At 36.6% G+C, this 22356-nt stretch overlaps 1 protein-coding gene across 1 annotated transcript in view; it reads left to right on the forward strand.

Moving 5' to 3' along the window:
- LOC104109871 (probable mannitol dehydrogenase) overlaps window positions 1-21980 on the forward strand; it is a 38266-nt gene extending 16286 nt beyond the window's left edge. The window contains exons 2-5 of the mRNA XM_070175004.1: window positions 6576-6692; window positions 20231-20744; window positions 21374-21527; window positions 21621-21980. Of these exons, the coding sequence (XP_070031105.1) occupies window positions 6576-6692; window positions 20231-20744; window positions 21374-21527; window positions 21621-21781 (946 nt within the window). The 3' untranslated portion in view covers window positions 21782-21980. The remainder of the gene's footprint in view (window positions 1-6575; window positions 6693-20230; window positions 20745-21373; window positions 21528-21620) is intronic.
- Window positions 21981-22356: the final 376 nt, after the last annotated feature.

Here is a 22356-nt window from a genome sequence, read left to right on the forward strand (position 1 = left end):
GGTTGCCTGCAAGTGTTAGTTCGAAATGCAAATAAGTAAAAGGAACGAATGGGGTCGTACCTTAGCAGTAGTATCACTTCAAGTGAGTTATATTCCAATTGTTCAGTAGTCGTTCACCGTTCATTGCTCCGAGTTTGTATGATCCCTTTCCGGTAATCTCGATAATTTGATATGGCCCTTCCCAGTTCGGCCCGGCTTCCCTTCGTTCGGGTTCCAGGTGCTTAGTGTGACCTTCCTTAACACTAAGTCCCCCACATTGAAGTGTCGAAGGTTGACCCTTCGATTATAATACATCTCGATCCGCTTTTTTTGGGCGGCTAATCAGACAAGGGCGGCTTCGCGCCTCTCATCTAATAGCTCCAGGTTCGAGTTCATGGCCTCGTCGTTTGATTCCTTGGTTGCATATCGAAACTTGATACTTGGTTCTCCGACTTCAATCGGTATTAGAGCGTCGGCGCTGTAAACCAGCGAGAACGGGGTGGCCCCGATACTGGACTTCGAGGTCGTACGGTATGCCCATAGGACTTCGGGCAGGAATTCCTTTCATTTTCCTTTGGTGTCTGTTAACCTCTTTTTGATGTTTTGGAGTATGGTTTTGTTGGTCGACTCTGCTTGTCCGTTCCCACTAGGGTGGTAGGGTATTGATAGGATCCTTTTGATCTTATGGTCTTCGAGAAACTTGCTTACTTTGCTACCGATGAATTGTTTCACATTGTCGCACACTATCTCGACCGGCATTCTGAACCGGCATATGATGTGGTCCCAGATGAAATCGATGACTTCCTTTTCACCGACCTTCTCGTATGCCTGGGCTTCCACCCACTTAGAAAAATAGTTAGGCATAAACAATATAAATTGAGCCTTACCGGGTGCCCATGGAAGGCGGACAACGATGTTCATTCCCCACCTCATGAATGACCATGGTAACAAAACCGAATGCAGTAGCTCCCCGGGTTGATGAATCATCGGAGCATGTCTTTGACATTCATCACATTTTCGTACGAACTCCTTCGTGTCCTTTACCATGTCGATGCAGTAGTAGCCGACTCTGATTACCTTTCGAACCAATGATTCGGTGCCTAAATGATTTCCGCAGGTGCCTTCGTGAATTTCCCTCAGAACGTACTTGATATCTCCTAGTCCTATACATATCGCGAGCGGGCCATCAAATGTTCTTCTAAACAGGGTTCCATCTTCGGACAAGCTAAACCGGGTTGCCTTCGTACGTAGGGCCCTCTATTCTTTCGGATCCGAGGGCAGTTTTTCGATCTTCAAATATTCTATATATTTGTTTTTCCAGTCCCAAGTCAAGCTCACTGAGTTTATCTCGGTGTGGCCTTCTTCCACTACCGATCTCATGAGTTGTACGACCGCCCCCGAATTGAACTCATCGTCCTCGACTGCCAACCCTAGGTTAGCAAGGGCATCGGCCTCACTGTTTTGATCTCGAGGTACGTGTTGTAGAGTCCACTCCTTGAATCGATGTAAAACAACATGCAACTTATCCAGATACCTTTGCATTCGTTCCTCTCTAACCTCGAATTTCCCATTAACATGGTTCACCACAAGGAGGGAGTCGCACTTATCTTCGATTACCTCCGCCCCCAAGCTTTTGGCTAGTTCGAGACCTGCAATCATGGCCTCATATTCGTCCTCGTTGTTAATCAATTTTATAGTTCTAATAGATTGTCTAACTACATTGTCTGTTGGTGGCTTCAATACGATGCCAAGTCCGAACCCTTTTGCGTTCGAGGCACCATCCGTAAAGAGGGTCCAGATCCCCGAAGAAGTCCCCGAGTTCAACAACAACTCTCTTTCGATCTCGAGTATTAGGGCCGGCATAAAGTCGGCCACAAAGTTTGCAAAAAATTGAGATTTAATGGTGGTCCGGGGCCGATATTCAATATCATACCCACTGATTTCCACTGCCCATTTGGCCAACCGTCCCAAGATCTCAGGCTTATGCATTACATTCCTCAATGGGTAAGTAGTCACAAAACATATGGGGTGACATTGGAAGTATGGTTTTAGCTTTCTAAAGGCGCTTAGCAAAGCGAGCGTCAGCTTTTCTAGGTGAGGGTACCTAGTTTCGGCCTCACCAAGGGTCCTACTAACATAGTATATTGGAAATTGCGTACCTTTCTCTTCTCGGACCAGGACTCCACTTACCGCTATCTCCTATACTACCACGTACAGGTACAGTTGTTCGTCTGTCTTCGGCGTGTGAAGTAGCGGTGGGCTCGATAGGTATCGCTTGAGTTCCTCCAAGGCCCGTTGGCACTATGGGGTCTGTGAGAAGTTATTCTTCTTCTTCAACAGTGAGAAGAATCGATGGCTCTTATTGGAGGACCTCGAGATAAATCGCCCCAGGGCGGCTATGCGTCCGGTTAATCTTTGCACGGCTTTCACGTTGTCCGTAACCGTGATATCTTCGATGGCTTTGATCTTGTCGGGGTTAATCTCGATTCCGTGGTTGGATACCATGAATCCGAGGAATTTACCGGATCCAACTCCAAATGCACACTTCTCCGGGTTTAGCTTCATATTGTATTTCTTCAATATGTTGAAAGTTTCCTGCAAATGTTTCAAATGGTCCTCTGCTCGCAGGGACTTGACCAACATATCGTCAATGTAAACCTCCATTGATTTTACTATTTGTTTCTCGAGCATCTAGTTTACTAGGCATTGGTAAGTGGCACCGATATTTGTTAATCCGAATGGCATCACGTTATAGCAGTATGTGCCATACTTAGTGATGAAGGAAGTTTTTTTCTGATCGCCCAGGTTCATCCGTATTTGGTTGTACCTAGAGTAGGCATCGAGAAAACTGAGGATCTCGTGGCCAACCGTGGCATCGATCATGCGATCGATGTTGGGCAAAGGGAAGGAGTCCTTGGGACATGCCTTATTCAAATCCTTATAGTCTACACACATTCTTAATTTATTCCTTTTTAGGGACTACCACTACGTTTGTTAACCAATCCGGGTATTTAACCTCTCGAATGGACCCTATTTTAAGGAGTTTAGATACCTCGTCCTTCATGAAAGCATATTTGACCTCGAACTGGGGTCTCCTCTTCTGCTTGACCGGGTGAAACTTCAGGTCCAGGCTTAGCTTGTGAGTGGTTATCTCCGGCGGGATGCCTGTCATATCAAGGTGGGACCAAGCGAAACAATCTTCGTTATATATAATAAATTGAATGAGTCTTTTCCTGAGCTCGGGACTTAACCCCGTGCCCAGGTATACCTTTCGATCGGGAAAATGTTCGGTTAGTACGACTTGTTCCGGTTCCTCGACCGTTGATTTTGTGGCATCGGAATCGTCAGGGACTATGAAAGATCTGGGGACTCGGTAGTCGTCATCATTATCTACCCCTCGTTCCTCCGATCATATCGAGGCTGGTGTCAGTGATTGCTATTTGGCCCCGTCTTTGACCATCCGATTCGGATCCTCCGATGTTGAGAGTGTGGATAACGGGATCACCTCATCGATCGCGAACATCTCCTTGGTGGCCGGTTATTCCCCATAAACCGTTTTGACTCCTTCGGGTGTTGGGAATTTCAGCACCTGGTGCAGTGTCGAGGGTATTGCCCTCATGTTGTGAATCCAAGATCTTCCGAACAGAGCGTTGTATCTCATATCTCTTTCGATTACATAGAACTTGGCTTTCTATACGGTTCGAAATGTTACCGCGTTTGGAGGAAAAGGTTTTTGCACGAACTTCTTGAAATCTAGGCCTTTCAATATCGGCGGTGCGCCTGGGATTTGGTCGACCCTGGAATTGTAGGTTTCTACCTTTTTGTCATTAGTTTCGATTTTCTTTTCCCCTGATTCTACCCGTTTTGTCAGTTCCTCGAGCATCTTTATGATCTCGGGGTTAGTCCCCGATTCGTTTTCATTCGACCTCTTTGCGACCGATTCATCCCTGCGGTTGACTTTCCGGGACTGATCGGGTTCAATTCTGCTTGTACGCGGTTTTGGTTCTGTAACTGAGCTATCGCCACCTGTTGAGCCTGTAATATTTCGAAGATCATCCGTAAATTGATCCCATCTCCTCTAATATTTTGTGTATTTTAAGTTGCTGATCGGGATCCACCACATATGTTATTCTCGGGATCGGTAGGCAGGTTTGCATTGATAACCACATGTGAATTAGTGTCAATCGGGTCCGCGATCGAAATTCTGATGGGATCAACAGGCGGTACCTCGTCACTGGGCACTATGTTGTTATTTTCACAGTGATGGCCAGACTCATTGTCAACATGTAGGGGTGTTGATTGAGAGTTTGACATTTTGAGCTTTAACCTGAAATTAGAAACACTTCAAAGAACAAGTGTAAAGTAGTGTATGTTATGAAAATTTGTATCAAATAACCACTATTATTCTTAGCCCCACGGTGGACGCCAAACTGTTTACCCTCAAAATCAGATAACAAATGATTTTGTATGTGATTTTAAGGATACGCGAATTAACTTGATACAAAGTGATAAATTAAGTTACAATTGAAATAAACAATGATAAAGTAAATTCAAACCACACGAGTTGGACAATTTCAATCTCGGAAGGTTAGCCACCCTCGAGCCAGATAAACTTTGATCGGTATCGCGAAGAACAAGAGCTTAAAGAGAAAAATAATAATGTATTGCTTTGGAATGCGTGTTACAATGTGCTAAATGAATTATCAAACCCTCTTTATATAGTAGATGAGTCATACTTTAGGTACAATTCTATAAAAGGTAAAAAAATCTCTTAATTTGCCGATTGCCAGTTCCTCATTGATATGTGCCGAGATTCCCGCCATAATATCCGACCGGTCACGGATATTTCAGTCTTCTGTTATGCTAATAATGTTTCTTCGAGCTCGTTCGGGGCTAGGATCGATTCTGGGATCACGGCCTCGATATTCTTGAAGGCGGGCATTCCAACAACGGGTTCTAGCCCGGTGGGACTTGGGGTCGATCTTCAGTCCTTTATTACCCTGTCGAAAGCTAGCTCGATTTCGACCGTATACAATATATATATATATATATATGTATATATATGTATGTATGTATTTCGGTACATAAAGCATGGATTGGACTTTGATTTAGTGGTGAGAGCGTGATAATGTCTTAATTATGGGCACATATCAAGTTACTCTGCTGGCGCGGAGTTCCAATCGTTTGTCCTTTATACTCCCTCCGTCTCATAATATGTGTCGTGATTCCCTTGTGCACGTCCCTTAAGAAAGAATAATTTTTGACTACTTTACCCTTATTAAATATTTTCTCAATTTATATGTCATCTCCATAAATTATATTATTCATATTTTTACTAAATGTGAATGCAATTGATTTGCTTTATAGAATATATGAAGAGACACCTAGGATAACTAACAAATCAGTAATGCAAACTCTTCCAACAGATAAATGGCATTCATCATTCTTTCAAATAAAATTTCAAACGTGTATTGAATCTTCAACAATCAATTGAGTTTTCACTTCATCTCCATTTTCTTTATATTCTTTTATTCCGTGTACTCTAGCAGAACTTCAAAAGTTTGAATATATTTTATAAAGAACTTTGGCATTTAAATTATTGATTGCATTAGTGTAAACATGATTAAAGTATTTAAGATTACAAGGTAGGCTTCTTGGTATTTGAATAAAATTATCCATAAGTAATGTATTTATAGTATTCTAAGATAATTAATTATTATGAGTAAAAAAGAAAAAATATAATATATATTTTTTTAAATTTTTAAAATGATAAATAATTTGTGACAAATATTTTTAGTAACCACAACACATATTATGAGAGGAGGGAGTATATTTCTCGGTTATCAAAACATATTTTCTGTAAACATTTCCAAAGAACCGCCGTACCTTTTCGTGCAATATTTCCTTGACGGCGCGGTTGATTATTCATGTGGGTTTTTATTCGTTGACAGGAGTCTCTATCCTTTCTTTAGGCTTCCTTTGTTCCTGATATCGTTTTGTAATTACTAAGCAGCAGAAGTAGAAACGGTGTACTTTGGGTTTTGCTGCATGATATCATACCCTTTAACACAATATTTAAATAGTTCATTTAAATAATTCTTTGAATTTGAATAATGAGTCTAAACCTACATGTTGTGCGTCTTACGCTGTATCTTTAGCAGGCTAAATAATTCCTCCTAGAACTTATAATGACCCTTGACATTATAATATATTGATATACATGTATATATAGACCATTGATGGAAGAAATACCAAAATTTTCGATTCCACCGCCTGACGATTGGAATTGGCTTATTGAAAGGTTCCAACATTAAGAATTTTTTTCTAATAATTCCGAAGCCATTTTTTTGTTTAAAAGTGACTAGAATACCTTTTTTGTTTCCGAAATATACTTCTTGCTGATATAGAGACAAGATACACATCACATATAGTAGTACTTGTAGTATCAGCCACTTCTCCTTTTCTCATTCCTCTCTATTGGTGGTCCTGCTTCTTGTTTGTATAGTTGAAATGTAAATTTAGCTTCCTGATGTGGGAAATTTAATGCTTAGCCAGCTCATGACATTGTGAACTTATCCTTTTTGAATTGATGGCAGACAAAATGGTGATGATAATGTTACAGTCAAGATACTTTATTGTGGAGTATGTCACTCCGACTTGCATTGTTTGAAGAATATTGAGTGGGGATTCACAAATTACCCTATCATCCCTCGGTAAGCTGCTCAACCTCCTCAGGATATAGTATATATGTCCTAGATCCAATCTCATATGTGATGATTTGAACATATTTTTATGAACGTTATTTTATATAAAACATATATGGCATTTGATATTCTTTAATCATTGTTATTATTAATTATTTAATTAACTTGATAAGGTCCTTGACTAAATTTTGAGACTTGTCATCGTGATGAAGATCATGATAATGGGAGTGAACTTTCTTATAATTTAATCTAAATTTATTCCTGATCATATGATTATTGATTTGGACATTAGTAATCCGACTAGATCAATATTATGTGATCGTCTTTACTGGATAAAGATTAGTTGATCTTATTAACTAAATTACATAGATAGATGATGCATATAGAGATATGATCATTAAACCGACTCATTGGATAATTCCTAATGGTTAGAATTACCATAAACTGTCAATAGGATATTCTCTTGAAGAATGTGATGCAACAGTTTCCTTTGACCTGAGATCGTTATAGTAATTGACAAGTTATTTATTGTGCTTTGATACTAGACACCTATGGCCCTAGGGCGATAGTTGAAAGGATATTGAGTATGATTAAATACTTGTAAAATTAGTAATTGATCAAGATGGAATCTGTCGATTCTTGGTAATGAGTTTAAGCTCCATGTTGTCATGAATTATAAACGACCAAATTAAGACCTTGGCCAGGGAAATTGAATGAAAGAAGAAAAGAGTTTCTTAGGTCATTCAATGGTCGATTATATTTGATATGAACACATAGTTGGTCGCCTATTAGGATTTGACAGTTGAACCATATCCTAGGATGACCCAGAGCTATAAGGGCAGAAGGAATTACTACATTATTCTTCTACGGGTTCTTGAGAGTAAATTGTATACTTCATGCTATCCGATCGTTAAGGAGTGTTGCTAGATGACACCCTTGATTAGTATGTTGATATGATAAATTTACTACCGGTTTAGTATTGAACCTATGGGGTCGCACACTAACGAGTGTTCTGATCTTTGCTAAAGGATTAGTTACTTTATTATTTGATAATTAAATTAAAGAATTTAATTAGTCAAATAAATTTAGTTATTAGTTCAAATGAAATATTATTATATTCTTTGCTAGCACAGAGGATATAATTAATATTGTGAACAAATTGAAGTTTTCTCTTTGGAATAGAAAATTAAATTATTTTTCTTGATTAAAATATATATATGATATATATAATATCAATTAATATTGATTTATATAAAGGTTATATATATATAATATTAATTTATTCTTAGCAATATGAAATTGAAGATAAAAGTGCATAAAAGGGCTTGTGAGCACAGTAATCCAATTTGGAATTGGACTTAACATAAACGTCCATAAAGGACGTGTCTGACAACTTAAACCCATTCCATGGGTTTCATATCTTCATATTTTCAATAGGAAATTGGAATTGGACTTTATGGAAAGTCTTTAAGATTCGGCAGCCACATTACCTGTTGAGAATGGGTTTTCGATTTTTCCATATAAATTTCATGAAGTTTATTTTAGAATAAACTTTTACCCTAAGTAAATTATTACCTCAACCAAATAGGAAAAAGGTTTATGGGTGATGTTATATATATAGGGTAATGGAGAAAATTTGCCGGACTAATTCTTGAGAAGAAAAATCACTTTGTGAAAGTGAGAGTGCAACAAAAACCAAAAGAGAAAATACAATTACAAAAAAAGTGTTTCTTGTTCTTCTATCTTTGAGTTGAGATTTTTGAGAAAAATTTCAACATAATGTTTCACTCAATTTGTTCACGTGTTTTATTGATCAAAGAATTAGATAGCAAGGATCAGTCTCGATGTGGATACACATAGAGTCTTCGCACTATTGAAGAAATTTTTGAAATGAGACTATCTTCACCAAGTACGTCTTAGATCCGATCTTTGACATGTAAATAAATTTTAAACAAGAAAAGATCTGCCTAGGATTGTTATTGTCTCCCGCTGCATGTTACGAACATCTATATGCAATCCTACAGTGGTATCAGAGCCGTGGTTTATTGTGTTTAAAATTTATTTAAGAAATATTTTAAGATTATATTTGAAGAGTTCATACCATAATACATGTGTCTTGTGCAATAGTCAAATTGTTTGAATGCATATGGATTGATATTATTTTATTGTGAATAAACTATGTATTCATATAAGTTAAACTATTGAGATAGTTCATAACTTAAATCTGAAATTTTGTATTAGATACGACGGTAATCTATAATAGGTTATTGGATTCTACTGTTATTTTAATTGTTATTAGTTCATGAGATGTTAATTAATAATAATATTTGGCATGAATTATTTTTATGTGATATATGTGATATATAAGATAAACATGTTAGAAGAATGTTGAATTTTATTTTTATGTCACGTGCTTGTTCATTACATAATTTTGAATTATTTATTACATGCGATGTAAATTAATTTAGGACTAAGCATGTAGACAACTTGAACTAAATTCACATGCTATAAAAGATTTGATCTTCATGTTATTAAAAGTTTTTTTAGTAACAATTCCCTCTTACTAAAATTTGAGTTATTAAATAATAAAATATAAGATATTTTATTGTAAAGCTATCCATCAAAATAAATAATTTTATTTATTTCTTGTTTATAAGGAGCGGCCTGACAACCAGGAGACTTATAGTTCGAGAATATGTTAAAATTATTTATTGCATTGGATGCATGTATTGGAAGAATTATTTAATTTTACACTAGACGCCTGGACTACCCCGGGGAATATAAAATTTACTAAGTTCTTTGCTTTCATGATGGTTGAACTCAACTATGTCAATAGGATCGACCTGACTACCAGGGGACTATTTGACATAGAGCTATTTAAGAAAATTATATGGGAATATAATTGGTAAGAGTACCTACCTTTAAAATATATGTGAGAAATGGCTTGACTTCCAAGGGGCTCATACATATTGTTAAAGGATTCCTTTACTCCACTAACAGAAATAAAAATTTCATAAACTATAATGAGGATAAGTAGTTTAAAATAATTAGTGAAAATATCATTTAGATAAAAGTTCATGTCTTTATGATATATGTAAATATGTTCTTATATTATTGCCTTTTATTTTCTATATTTTAGATTTCTCAATATGTTTGTTATATCACTGCGTAAAATACTTGAGCAACCAAGTTGGTAGGACCAAACTTTGATGACTGGTATAGAAATTTGAGAATTGTTCTCATACATGAAAAGCTCATTGATGTGATCGATAAGCCTACAAAGATAATCTCACCAGGGAATGATGTTGTAACACCTCAAAAAATTTCGAAGTATTTAAGTGTAAAGCCCGGTAAAATTTACAAAGAAAATAATATTTCATGGTGCCGGACTAGGCTTACGTGTTTGAGGATTGTAGATCGGACTTTTTGGGTTGAACAATGTACCGGAAAGTAAAGAAAAAATTTTGACGGAAAAACGTATTTATGCGGTCCATTATGCGACCGCATAATCACTCTGCGGGCCGCATAATAGCCGCAGAAGTGAGCAGGAGAGGGCCATTATGGAAGCAGCTATGCGGTCGACTATGCGACCGCATAACTATTATGCGGTGCATTATGCGACCGCATAGTGACCGCATACACAGACAAATTTTTGATCATTTTTTTCAGCAATTATGCGACCGATATGCGATCCGCATATCCATTATGCGGTCACATATGCGACCGCAGAACCGTTCCGGAGCTTCATTTTTGGGTTTTTAAAACCCGACCTTATTTCGTTAAATACACTCTTTGGGCCATTTTTGAACAATAATATGATATTTTAGAGTGAGAGAGAGTGCCCTAGAGTAAAAAGGTGTTTTTCAATAATTGTTCTTCAATTCTTGCCCAAGTTTTGGAAGATTAAGAAGGGAAACTCACTAGGTCTTCATCCTAGAGGTAAGATTCTACACCCTAACCCTTACTTTCGAATTTTGTGTAGAATTGGATAATTAGCAAGATAATTTCTGGGCAGGAGGGTTGTTTATTTACAAGAATATGATATCAAGGGGTGTAGGAAGATTGTTGAACTAGGAATGGTAAATATTGGGTTGTGGGATGATGGAATTCTCCATAAAAGGGCCTTGAAACCTTATGCACACCTTGTGTTTGATAAAATGCTCAAATGAGCTAGAACCATGATTATCTTCCTAATTTTAGTTCAATTTGTTATATTTCTAAGATAGATTGAAGTTGCTAAGAATTCCGGAATATTTAGAGTGTAAGGAAGCTCAAGTGAGGTATGTTGGCTAAACTCTTCTTTAAGAATTGGAATTCCCATTATCCTTGTAAGTTCCAAGATGTTGATTACAAACCTAGTATTCCGATAAGTTTTGTGATAAAGATATATGTTCAATTTGTGTTTCAAATGCTCTCATCATATTGCATTATAAATTGAGGATGTGTTTCAAAACTATGGATTGTGTATCCACATGTTATAATTTCCAGTAGTGATTTATGTGAAAGTTATTATGCCAAGTTGTGTAGAGATTGGGATTTTGATACACCTTCACCTGCATATATTGGGGTAAGGCGGCATGACCGCTTTGTGTAGGGACTATGGTATTGTGGGACTACACCTCCACCCGCATACATTGGGGTGAGGCGGTATGACCACTTTGTGTATAGTTTTGGTATTGTTGTGGCACCAATATATATATATATATATATATATATATATATATATATATATATATATATATATATATATATATATATATATATATATATATTGGGTTGAGGCGGCATAACCGCTTTGTGTTGGTATTGGTATCGTTGATGCAATTCCACCCGTATACATTGGGGTGAGGCGGCATAACCGCTTTGTGTTGGTATTGGTATCGTTGATGCAATTCCACCCGCATATATTGGGGTGAGACGACATAACTGTTTTGTGTTGGTATTGGTATCGTTGATGCATTTCCACCCGCATTACATTGGGGTGAGGCGGCATAGCCGCTTTGTGTAGGTTCTTGGTACTGTGTGAAGGTTGATACATCCACCCGCATACATTGGGGTGAGGCGGCAGGGCCGTTTGAGTAGAGTTGTGGTATTGTGCTTACACCTCCACCTGCATACATCGGGTGAGGCGGCGGGGCCGCTTTGTGTGAAGGTTACAAAGGATCTCATCTTAAATCCTATAAATGTTATTGATAGCTATTAATAAGCTTGCTCTGGTTTACACGGTTATCTATATTATTCTATTGCTTCCCCGATTCACCATATTCATATTGTATTTCTAAATTCTTAAATTGGTGTTTGGTTTTCATACTAGTACTATCCGACGGTACTAATATCCCTTTTGCCAGGCGCTCTGCATCTTTAAATGGATGCAGGTGGTTCCACAGCAGGAGGAATTGATTAGTGATAGCGGTGCACCCTCTTCCCAGCTGACTTGGTGAGCCTCACTTCATCCCGGGGTCATGTATTTTTAGTGCTTTGTATATTCTGTTTGAGGTATAGCCGGGGCCTTGTTGCCAACATTATCATTGTACTCTTCTTTATCCATAGAGGCTCCGTAGACATAGTGTGGGTTGTGTATTGGTACTGGGAAAGACAACTATGTTATATTGTGGTTGTATTACTTGTCTCATTTGAGACTTTAAAAATGATGAAAACTAGTGGTAATGAACTGGTATTATAGACATGATCACGTTTTGTCTAATTAATAAAAATATGTATTATCTCTATTCGTGGATGAGTTTGGGTAGAATAAAATCTAATAGGCTTGCTCGGTCGGGTTTACTCGGTTGAGCGCCGGTCGCGCTCCTCGGTTTTGGGGCGTGACAGATGTTCAAGGCACCAAGGTTTATCAGATACACTTGGAAGAATGCCTTGCTATTAAACACATCATTCTCGCTTCTATGAGTTCTGAACGCCAGAGAAAACATCAGAATATAGATCCAACTGCAATCATTGAACATCTTAAGAAGATGGTTGATACACAGTTGGACCTCATGTCAATCGTGTGATTGATCTTATCGAAAAACTTGAGAAGTTGGGTTACAAGCTTAGTAAAGAGTTTTCTAAAGATTTGATCTTGTAGTCAGTATATGATGTTGAATGTTTTCACTGTAAGAAGAAAGGGCATTGGAACAGAAATTGCAAGGAGTATCTTGCAACTCTAAAGGACAAGAAACAAGGTGAGATATTAATGAAAAATATTTTCAAGGTTTCTTTAGCTACTACTAATTCTTCACTGTGGGTATTAGATACTGGCAGTAGTTATAACATTTGCAATATGTTGTAAGGGTTCAAGATAAGTAAGAGACTAAAGAAAGGAGAAGTTAATCTACAAGTTGGAAATGGTGCAAAAGTTGCAGCCATAGCTGTAGGATCAATTTCTTTAATAATGCCTTCGGGCAAAGGACTTATGCTAGATGATTGTTATTATATTCCTAAATTTGTTTCGAACATAATTTTAGCTTCTATGTTGGACAAGCGTGAGTTTCACATTAACATAGGCAATGGTATTTGCTCTATTTATTATGGTGATGATTTATATGTGAATGACTATCTCCAACATGATGTTTATGTCTTACTCTTACCTAATGTGAATGCTAATATGATTATGCATGTTTCTAGTCTTAAAAAGTAAAGAGATGATCAAGTAATCATACATACCTTTGGCATTGTAGGCTTGGTCATAATGGAGAGAAAAGAATTAACAAGTTGTACAAGGAAGGGTACCTTGATAAGTATGATTTTGAATCATATCCAACTTGTGAATCTTGTCTCAAAGGAAAAATGACCAAATCTCCATTTACTGGAAGTGGAGAAAGAATATCTAAATTATTAGGACTAATTCATACAGATATTTGTGGGCCCATGAAAATTCAAGCTAGAGGTGGATATTCTTACTTCATCATCTTCACTGATGATATGTCAAGATATGGATTTGTGTATTTTATGAAACATAAATCTGAATCTTTTGAAATGCTCAAAAGGTTCTGTAGTGAAGTTGAGAAACAAACTGGTAAAATTATCAAAGTACTAAGGTCTGATAGAGGTGGAGAATATCTTAGTGAAGATTTTACTAGGTATCTCAAAGAGAATGGGATTCTCTCACAGTGGACACCTCCAGGAATACCACAACACAATGGTATGTCTGAAAGGAGAAATCAAACTTTATTAGATATGGTGAGATCTATGATGGGGTTCACTGATCTTCCAATAAATTTATGAGGATATGCTTTGGAAGCAGCAACATACTTACTTAATAAAGTTCCCAATAAGTCAGTCTCTACAACACCATATGAGATATGGAAAGGACGTAAGCCTAACCTTAAATACATTAAAGTTTGGGGTTGTGCAACTTATGTTAAGAGACTGCAGTCTGATAAACTTGACTCAAGATTTGATAAGTGTAGGTTCATTGGGTATCCCAAAGAAACAATGGGATATTATTTCTATCACCCTTCTGACCATAAAGTGTTTGTGGCAAGAGGAGCAACCTTTTTGGAAAGGGAATTTCTTTTGGAAGGAAATTATAGTGGAGAAATAGAACTTGATGAAGTTCAAGAGACTAATGAATCAACACAAAGTCAAGATCACGAGACACAAGTTGAAGAACCTTTATTGGATATTTTGAAGTTGACAAGGAAGTTGCCATCTTCAACGGCTGAAGTTCAAGAACTAAATGTAGTTCAAGAACAGGTTAATGAACCAGTTCCAAACCAAATTGAACAACAACCAAATCCATCACAAGGTGAACAAGTAGTATAAACGCCTTTTAGAAGGTCTACACGAGAACGTCATGTACCAGCTAGATTAAATCTAATGGTACAAGATGATGTATCAAATAAGGTTGATCATACTGATGATGACCCTAAGACCTATGAAGAGGCTACACAAAGTTCTGATTATGAGAAATGACAAAAGGCCATGGAATCCGAAATGGAATCCATGAAGGAAAATAAAGTATGGACAAAGTTGAACCTTCAAAGGATATAAAACCTATAGGTTGTAAATGGGTTTTTAAGAAAAAGATTGGAGCAGACGGAAGGTGGAGACCTACAAAGCCCATCTTGTTGCCAAGGGATATCCTCAGAAAGAAGGAGTCGACTATGACGAGACTTTCTTTCCCGTGGCAATGCTCAAATCAATTCGGGTTTTGCTTGCTATATCAGCATACTATGATTATGAAATATGGCAAATGAATGTGAAAATAACTTTCCTTAATGGTGAGCTAGAAGAGGTATGTATATGACACAACCTGAAGGTTTCACATCTTCGTCTGATCATAATAAAATATGCAAGCTGCAAAGATCCATTTATCGACTAAAGCAAGCTTCTCGAAGTTGGAATATTCGCTTTAACAAGACAATTGAGAAGTTCAATTTTATTAGATACGAAGAAGAACCTTGTGTGTACAAAAAGGTTAGTGGGAGCACAATTATATTCTTAGTACTGTATGCTGATGATATATTGCTCATAGGGAATGCCATACCGGCATTGCAAAGTACCAAGATTTGGCTATCTGAACAGTTCTCCATGAAAGACTTGGGAGAAGCAGCTTATATATTAGGAATAAAGATCTATAGAGATAGATCGAGGAAGCTGCTTGGACTTTCCTAGTCTTTGTACATTGATACCATCTTAAAGAGGTATAACATGGATAATTCCAAAAGAGGCTATCTACCAATATGCACTAGAATTACTCTCAGTAGGGAGGATTGTCCTAAAACACATGAAGAAAGAGAATGCATGAGTAGGATCCCATACGCTAGTGCAGTGGGAGCTATCACGTATACCATGACATGTACACGTCGTGATGTGGCTTATGCACTAGGGGTGACTAGCCGATATTAGGCAAATCCTGGTGAGGAATATTAGAAGGTGGTGAAGACCATTCTTAAGTACTTAAGAAAGACTAAAGACCAATTCCTCATCTATGGAGATTCTGAGTTGAAACTTGAAGGTTATACTGATATAAGTTTCTCTTCAGATAAAGATGATAACAAATCTATTTCTGGTTATGTATTCACCTTAAATGGTGGTGCAGTGAGTTAAAAAAGTTCCAAACAAGCTACAGTAGTTGATTCAGTGACTGAAGCAGAATATATTGCAGTTAGTGAAGCTGCTAAGGAAGCTGTATGGATTGAAAAAGTTCTTAACTGAACTTGGTGTGGTTCCTTCAATAGAAGGTGCAGTTCCATTGTTGTGTGACAACACTGTAGCCATTGCTCAAGCAAAAGAACGAAGATCACACCAAAAATCTAAACACGTTCTGCGAAGGTATCACTTGATAAGAGAGATCATTGAATGTGAAGACGTCTAGATTCAAAAGTTTGATGAAAAGGAAAATGTTGTACACCCAATCACTAAAGTTCTTGGCACAAAAGAGTTTGACAAAAACAAGTGAAAATTGGGAATGAAGTACAAGAGCGATTGGCTCTAGTGCAAGTGGGAGATTGTTAGGGATATAGTAGATATGCCCTAGATCCAATCTCATATGGGATGATTTGAACATATTTTTATGAACGTTATTTGATATAAAACATATATGACATTTGATATTCTTTTATCATTGTTATTATTAATTATTTAATTAACTTGATAAGGTCCTTTATTAAATTTTAAGACTTATCATCGTACTGGAGATCATGATAATGAGAGTGAAGTTTCTTATAATTTAATCTAAATTTGTTCTTGATCATAGGATTATTGATTTGGACATTAGTAATCTGGTTAGATCAATATTTATGTGATCGTCTTTATTGGATAAAGATTAGTTGATCTCATTAACTAAATTACATAGATACATGATGCATATAGAGATATGATCATTTAACTGACTCATTGGATAATTCCTAATGGTTAGAATTACCATAAACTGTCAATAGGATATTCTCTTGAAGAATATGATGCAACTGTTTCCTTTGACCTGAGATCGTCATAGTAATTGACAAGTTATTTATTGTGCTTTGATACTAGACACCTATGGTCCTAGGGCGATAGTTGAAAGGATATTGGGTATGATTAAATACTTGTAGAATTAGTGATTGATCAAGATGGAATCTGTCAATTCTTGGTAATGAGTTTAAGCTCCATGTTGTCATGAATTATAAATGACCAAATTAAGACCTTGGCCAGGGCAATTGAATGAAAGAAGAAAAGAGTTTCTTAGGTCATTCAATGGTCGATTATATTTGACATGAACACATAGTTGGTCGCCTATTAAGATTTGACAGTTGAACCATATCCTAGGGTGACCTAGAGCTATAAGGGCAGAAGGAATTACTACATTATTCTTCTACGGGTTCTTGAAAGTAAATTGTATACTTCATGCTATCCGGTCGTTAAGGAGTGTTGCTAGACGCCACTCTTTATTAGTATATTGATATGATAAATTTACTACCGGTTTAGTATTGAACCTATGGGGTCACACACTAACGAGTGTTCTGATCTTTGCTAAAGGATTAGTTATTTTATTATTTGATAATTAAATTAAAGAATTTGGTTAGTCAAATAAATTTAGTTATTATTTCAAATAAAATATTATTATATTCTTTGCTAGCACAGAGGATATAATTAATATTGTGAACAAATTGAAGTTTTTTTGGAATAGAAAATTAAATTATTTTTCTTGATTGAAATATATATGTGATATATATAATATCAATTAATATTGATTTATATAAAGGTTATATATATAATACTGTTAATTTATTCTTAGCAATATGAAATTGGAGATAAAAGTGCATAAAAGGACTTGTGGGCACAGTAATCCAATTTGGAATTGGACTTTAACATAAACGTCCATAAAGCACGTGTCTGACAACTTCAAACCCATTCCATGGGTTTCATATCTTCATACTTTCAATAGGAAATTGGAATTGGACTTTATGGAAAGTCTTTAAGATTCGGCAGCCACATTACCTATTGAGAATGTGTTTTCGATTTTTCCATATAAATTTCATGAAGTTTATTTTGGAATAAACTTTTACCTTATTACCTCAACCAAATAGGAAAAAAAAGTTTATGGGTGATGTTATATAAAGGGTAATGGAGAAAATTGCCGGACTAATTTTTGAGAAGAAAAATCACTTTGTGAAAATGAGAGTGCAACAAAAGCCAAGAGAGAAAATACAATTACAAAAAAAGTGTTTCTTGTTCTTCTATATTTGAGTTGAGATTTTTAAGAAAAATTTCAACACAATGTTTCATTCAATTTATTCACGGGTTTTATTGATCAAATAGTTGATAGCAAGGATCAGTCTCGATGTGGATACACATAGAGTCTTCGCACTATCGAAGAAATTTTTGAAACGAGACTATCTTCACCAGGTACGTCTTAGATCCGATCTTTGACATGTAAATAAATTTTAAACACGAAAAGATCTACATATGATTGTTATTGTCTTCCGCTGCGTATTACGAATATCTATATGCAATTCTAAACGTCCTTCTTCCCTAACACTTGATACTTTGATGTGACAAGACTATTTGCCCATCTTCACAAGTGTTTAGATACTTTGATGTTAAAGGTTTTCAAATTAAACATCTGATCACGAAGTCTTCAAATAAGGCATGTCAATGTCTTCTTGCCTAATTGGTTATGATATATAAGACCCTACTAGCAAGATCTGCAATGTATGCATTAGACATATAAGATCAAGAATAAGGGAGTTGTACTTGTTGATAGTTGATTTTTATCGTATTTCAGATACTTGGATGCAAATGTTGAGTACATATAAACTTAGACTATAATTAAGAAGTTTAGGTTGTTATAATCCAACAGAGGTGGGGGGAGAAGGATACCGAGAAGAAGATAAAACACTTAGTTTTAAGAAAAATGGACCTTCGACTTAACTCAATCCCAAAACGTTAGCTCATGGGTGGAGGATTGTCTAATACTATATGAAGTTACTAGAACTCATATTCTTATCTTATGGTAACTCTAACAACCCTCCACGCTTAAGACTGAATATTTAGAGCGTGGATGACATGAGATAACTTGTTAAGAAAAATGAAATCTTTATCTAATCTAACTTAATTCTAAAAGCTAACTCTTAAGGTGGGCATTTCTCTTTTCTTGGATAGAGTTGATTAAATGGTATAACTGGAGAAATTATGTGAACAGTTTCCAAAAAAGTCTACACTAATCTGTTCTAACTGCTAGAGACTTCATCAGTGGCAGTTCTCATTAAATTTGAGATGAGAAAAACTGATTGAAGATTTTGGAAATATTTCCTGCTTCATTAGATAAAGCAGATAACGAGCCATGAGAATAAACGAATACTTGATTTTACTTGTAAGTGTGCCTCGCATGTAAATATAAATGTCTACACCCATTTGTCACAAGGGTACACGGCTTGAACATTGCAATGATACGCACTAATGGTAGAGATTTATTAGGTGCTGTCTAAAGGGGTAGCTTTCTTTGGAATGTTTGAGAAGAGAGCAAATTGGAGTAGTAGCTCAAAGGAACTACCAGCTTCATTATTTTTGGTTTCTTTAACTACGTTTTATGCAATAGAAGGGGACTGTTCAATTGTTTACTTCTACTAATCAGTAGAATTTTTTGGTACGTCACTAATCAATACTAGAAATTATTAAGCATCGTCTGATCATATCATTTACCATTCTTTTAAGTGCATTTTAATTGAACCAAAAGATAAGTCAAAAACCTGAGCACATCGCTTAAGGCAGCTATCAATGGATTGACCGAGTTGCCAACAAGTCTAGAAAGCTCAAAGGAAATACCAGATTCATTATTTCTAGTCTCATGAATTACATTTTCCCGCAGGGCAAGGATTGTTCAGTTGATTAATCCTACTGGAATTTTAAGCACAGAAGTTTAGTTGAGAAAGGAGAGATAAATGACTGAAAGGAATCTTAGTTGTATATAGGTTCTCTCGTCTCATGGAAAATTATTAAAGCTGGACTTTATCTAAATAGAGTATTACTCTTGAGAGTCAGTTAACTCCATCTGGCTAGTGCTCAGGTTGACGTAGAAAGAGCAAAATTAACAACTGACAAGATTGTTTTCCTTTTCAGCTACATGCTGCACAGGGTCGATCTTTGGCTGCTGGATGCTTTTCTTAAACTAGACAAAGAGCCCTTTCTGTGGCTTGATTTATCCTAAACCTTGTGTCTGAAGGACATAGAGCTGTAGTATCCTCTGGAATTGTTTGTTCTCTATTCCCTCTAAGCTGTTACTCTTCTAAGATTTCTGCTAAATACACATGGGGTGGTCTCATTAGAAGTGCTCGTGACTGTTTTCTGATATCTACACATAATTATACTCACTTACTCTCAATAAGTACTGTTACTCTGGTTTCAGTACATGAACAAAAACATATGTGAAATTCATGGAAAGTTGATTAGATGACTAGCATATTACCTTTCGGTCTTTCATCCAGTGGTTTACTAGTTCTACGAAACACTAAAAACTTAAAGTTTCATAGTAGGGTGGTCAACATGTCTTGGATTTTTCATGAATTTGCTAGTTTAATGTCAAAAGTTTGCTTATGTTTCAGCTTAAGGAGCTTACTTCTGTGCAGTCATGAAATTGTTGGTCTCGTGACTGCAGTTGGCACTAGTGTCCATAGATTCAATGTTGGTGACCGAGTTGGAGTTGGAGTGATTGTAGGCTCCTGTCAAACGTGTGATATCTGTGAACAGAGCTTGGAAAGCTATTGTCTCAAAGTTATGTTCACCTACAACTCCACATACCATGACGGTACAAAGACATATGGTGGTTACTCCGATATGATAGTTGTTCATCAGCGCTTTGTTCTTGAATTTCCTGAAAATCTACCTTCTGATGCTGGAGCACCTTTATTATGTGCTGGAATCACTGTATACAGCCCAATGAAATACTATGGTATGACCGAGCCAGGCAAGCATTTGGGTGTTGCTGGATTGGGGGGGCTTGGTCATATTGCTGTGAAGATTGGAAAGGTCTTTGGGTTAAAAGTTACTGTCATCAGCACTTCTCCTAAGAAGGAAGATGAGGCCATCAAGAAGCTTGGTGCGGCTGCTTTCGTTTTAAGAAGTGATCCTACAAAAATGAAGGTAAGTGCAAAAATAAATAAAAAAGAGAATTTTAAAATCCAAAACAGGTGATGTTCTTAAGAAGATTAAGAAGGAGTTTAAGCATTGTGCATGTTAATTCACACCATTTAAGGCATTACAGGTTTCATTTAAATTCTTAACACCACATTGTAATTGCAACAAGAACTTGGAAAAATAGTTCTTGATGACTCAACTAGGAAAGATGCATTATTTAGACTGCAGTCCTCATGGTAAGGGTTGTTCTGCAAATAACTATGAATCGAATCTTCAATATCCATGTCGCTCAATTACAAGCTAGTTGGAGTTCGGTAAGTAGTAAACATTGTATATGGAGGAAATTTCCAACGTTAAAGCTAGTTTGCCTGTTACTGGTTTCCGTTTGTGTTGTAAGTTCGATTCTCATAATAAAACAGATGTGACATGGTAGTTACAACTACAAATCTTATTTCCAACTACAAGATCCCTGGTGTTGTTTAAGTTGAACTTTTCTTTTGTCGCCTAAATCTTTGTTATTTTCAACGAATCACATGCATTTGAGTGGGGATAATTTTTTGACTTGTTCAAGGAAAGTGATGTAGCCGCTGTCAAGATCCTTTATAAAAATTATGATATAGCGGTTGTCCATGCAGGCTTTTGTAAATACTATGGATTACATTATTGACACCATTGTTGCGGTTCATCCATTGGCTCCGTTGCTCAGTTTGCTAGAGATGGATGGTAAACTTGTTACTGTTGGGTTGCCTGAAAAGCCACTGGAGCTTCCGATTTTCCCTTTAGTTTTGGGTAAGAGAGCCTGCTTTAGAACATCAAAATGTTGCTTTTATTTTTCAACCATTTTAACTGCATGATCATATTTACAAATTTGATTATTAATAGGTAGGAAGCTAGTTGGGGGAAGTGACATTGGAGGCATGAAAGAGACGCTAGAAATGTTAGACTTTTGTGCAAAGCACAACATTACTGCAGATATCGAGCTGATCCGAGTGGAGCAAATCAATACGGCCATGGAACGACTTGCAAAATCTAACGTTAAGTAGCGGTTTGTGATTGACATTGCAAACTCTATATCCTGCCCTGGTTGTTCAATGTAGTTGTTGTTTCTTCCTTCAATACCAGAAAAAATTCATATTCGAAAAATTGAGCAATGTATTTGTGATAAGTTGATATATGACTGATCAACTTGTGAGTTATGGAGTATTAATAAGACGAGAAATGTTTGAGCTTCTGTGTTTTTATTATTCATTGTCCATTAAGCTTTGTTATTGTTGGAAATTGAGGTTTTGATGATTAACAACGTGTAGCAGTATAAAATGGTTGTTGCATGTTAAAACCCTCGTACTAGTAATGGCTCTTGTACAAATGTTGGCCCTAAATCTCAGCAGGTTTAGGAGGATTCACTTTCGCGCATGTTATTTCCTTATTTTGTGGAAAGTGACATGGCAGCCTCCTAAATATGAGAGAATCATGGCAGATCTCTCTTGCTGGAGACAAGGTCAAGGATTGCAACGACCCGACCGGTCATTTTAAATTCTAGCATTTCGTGATGTGATTTGAGACTTCAAGTGGCTTCATATGGTGTATTAGGACTTGCGTGCATGACTAATTTTGATTT

Source organism: Nicotiana tomentosiformis, chromosome 5, assembly GCF_000390325.3.
Source record: "Nicotiana tomentosiformis chromosome 5, ASM39032v3, whole genome shotgun sequence".
Classification (NCBI taxonomy): Eukaryota; Viridiplantae; Streptophyta; class Magnoliopsida; order Solanales; family Solanaceae; genus Nicotiana; species Nicotiana tomentosiformis.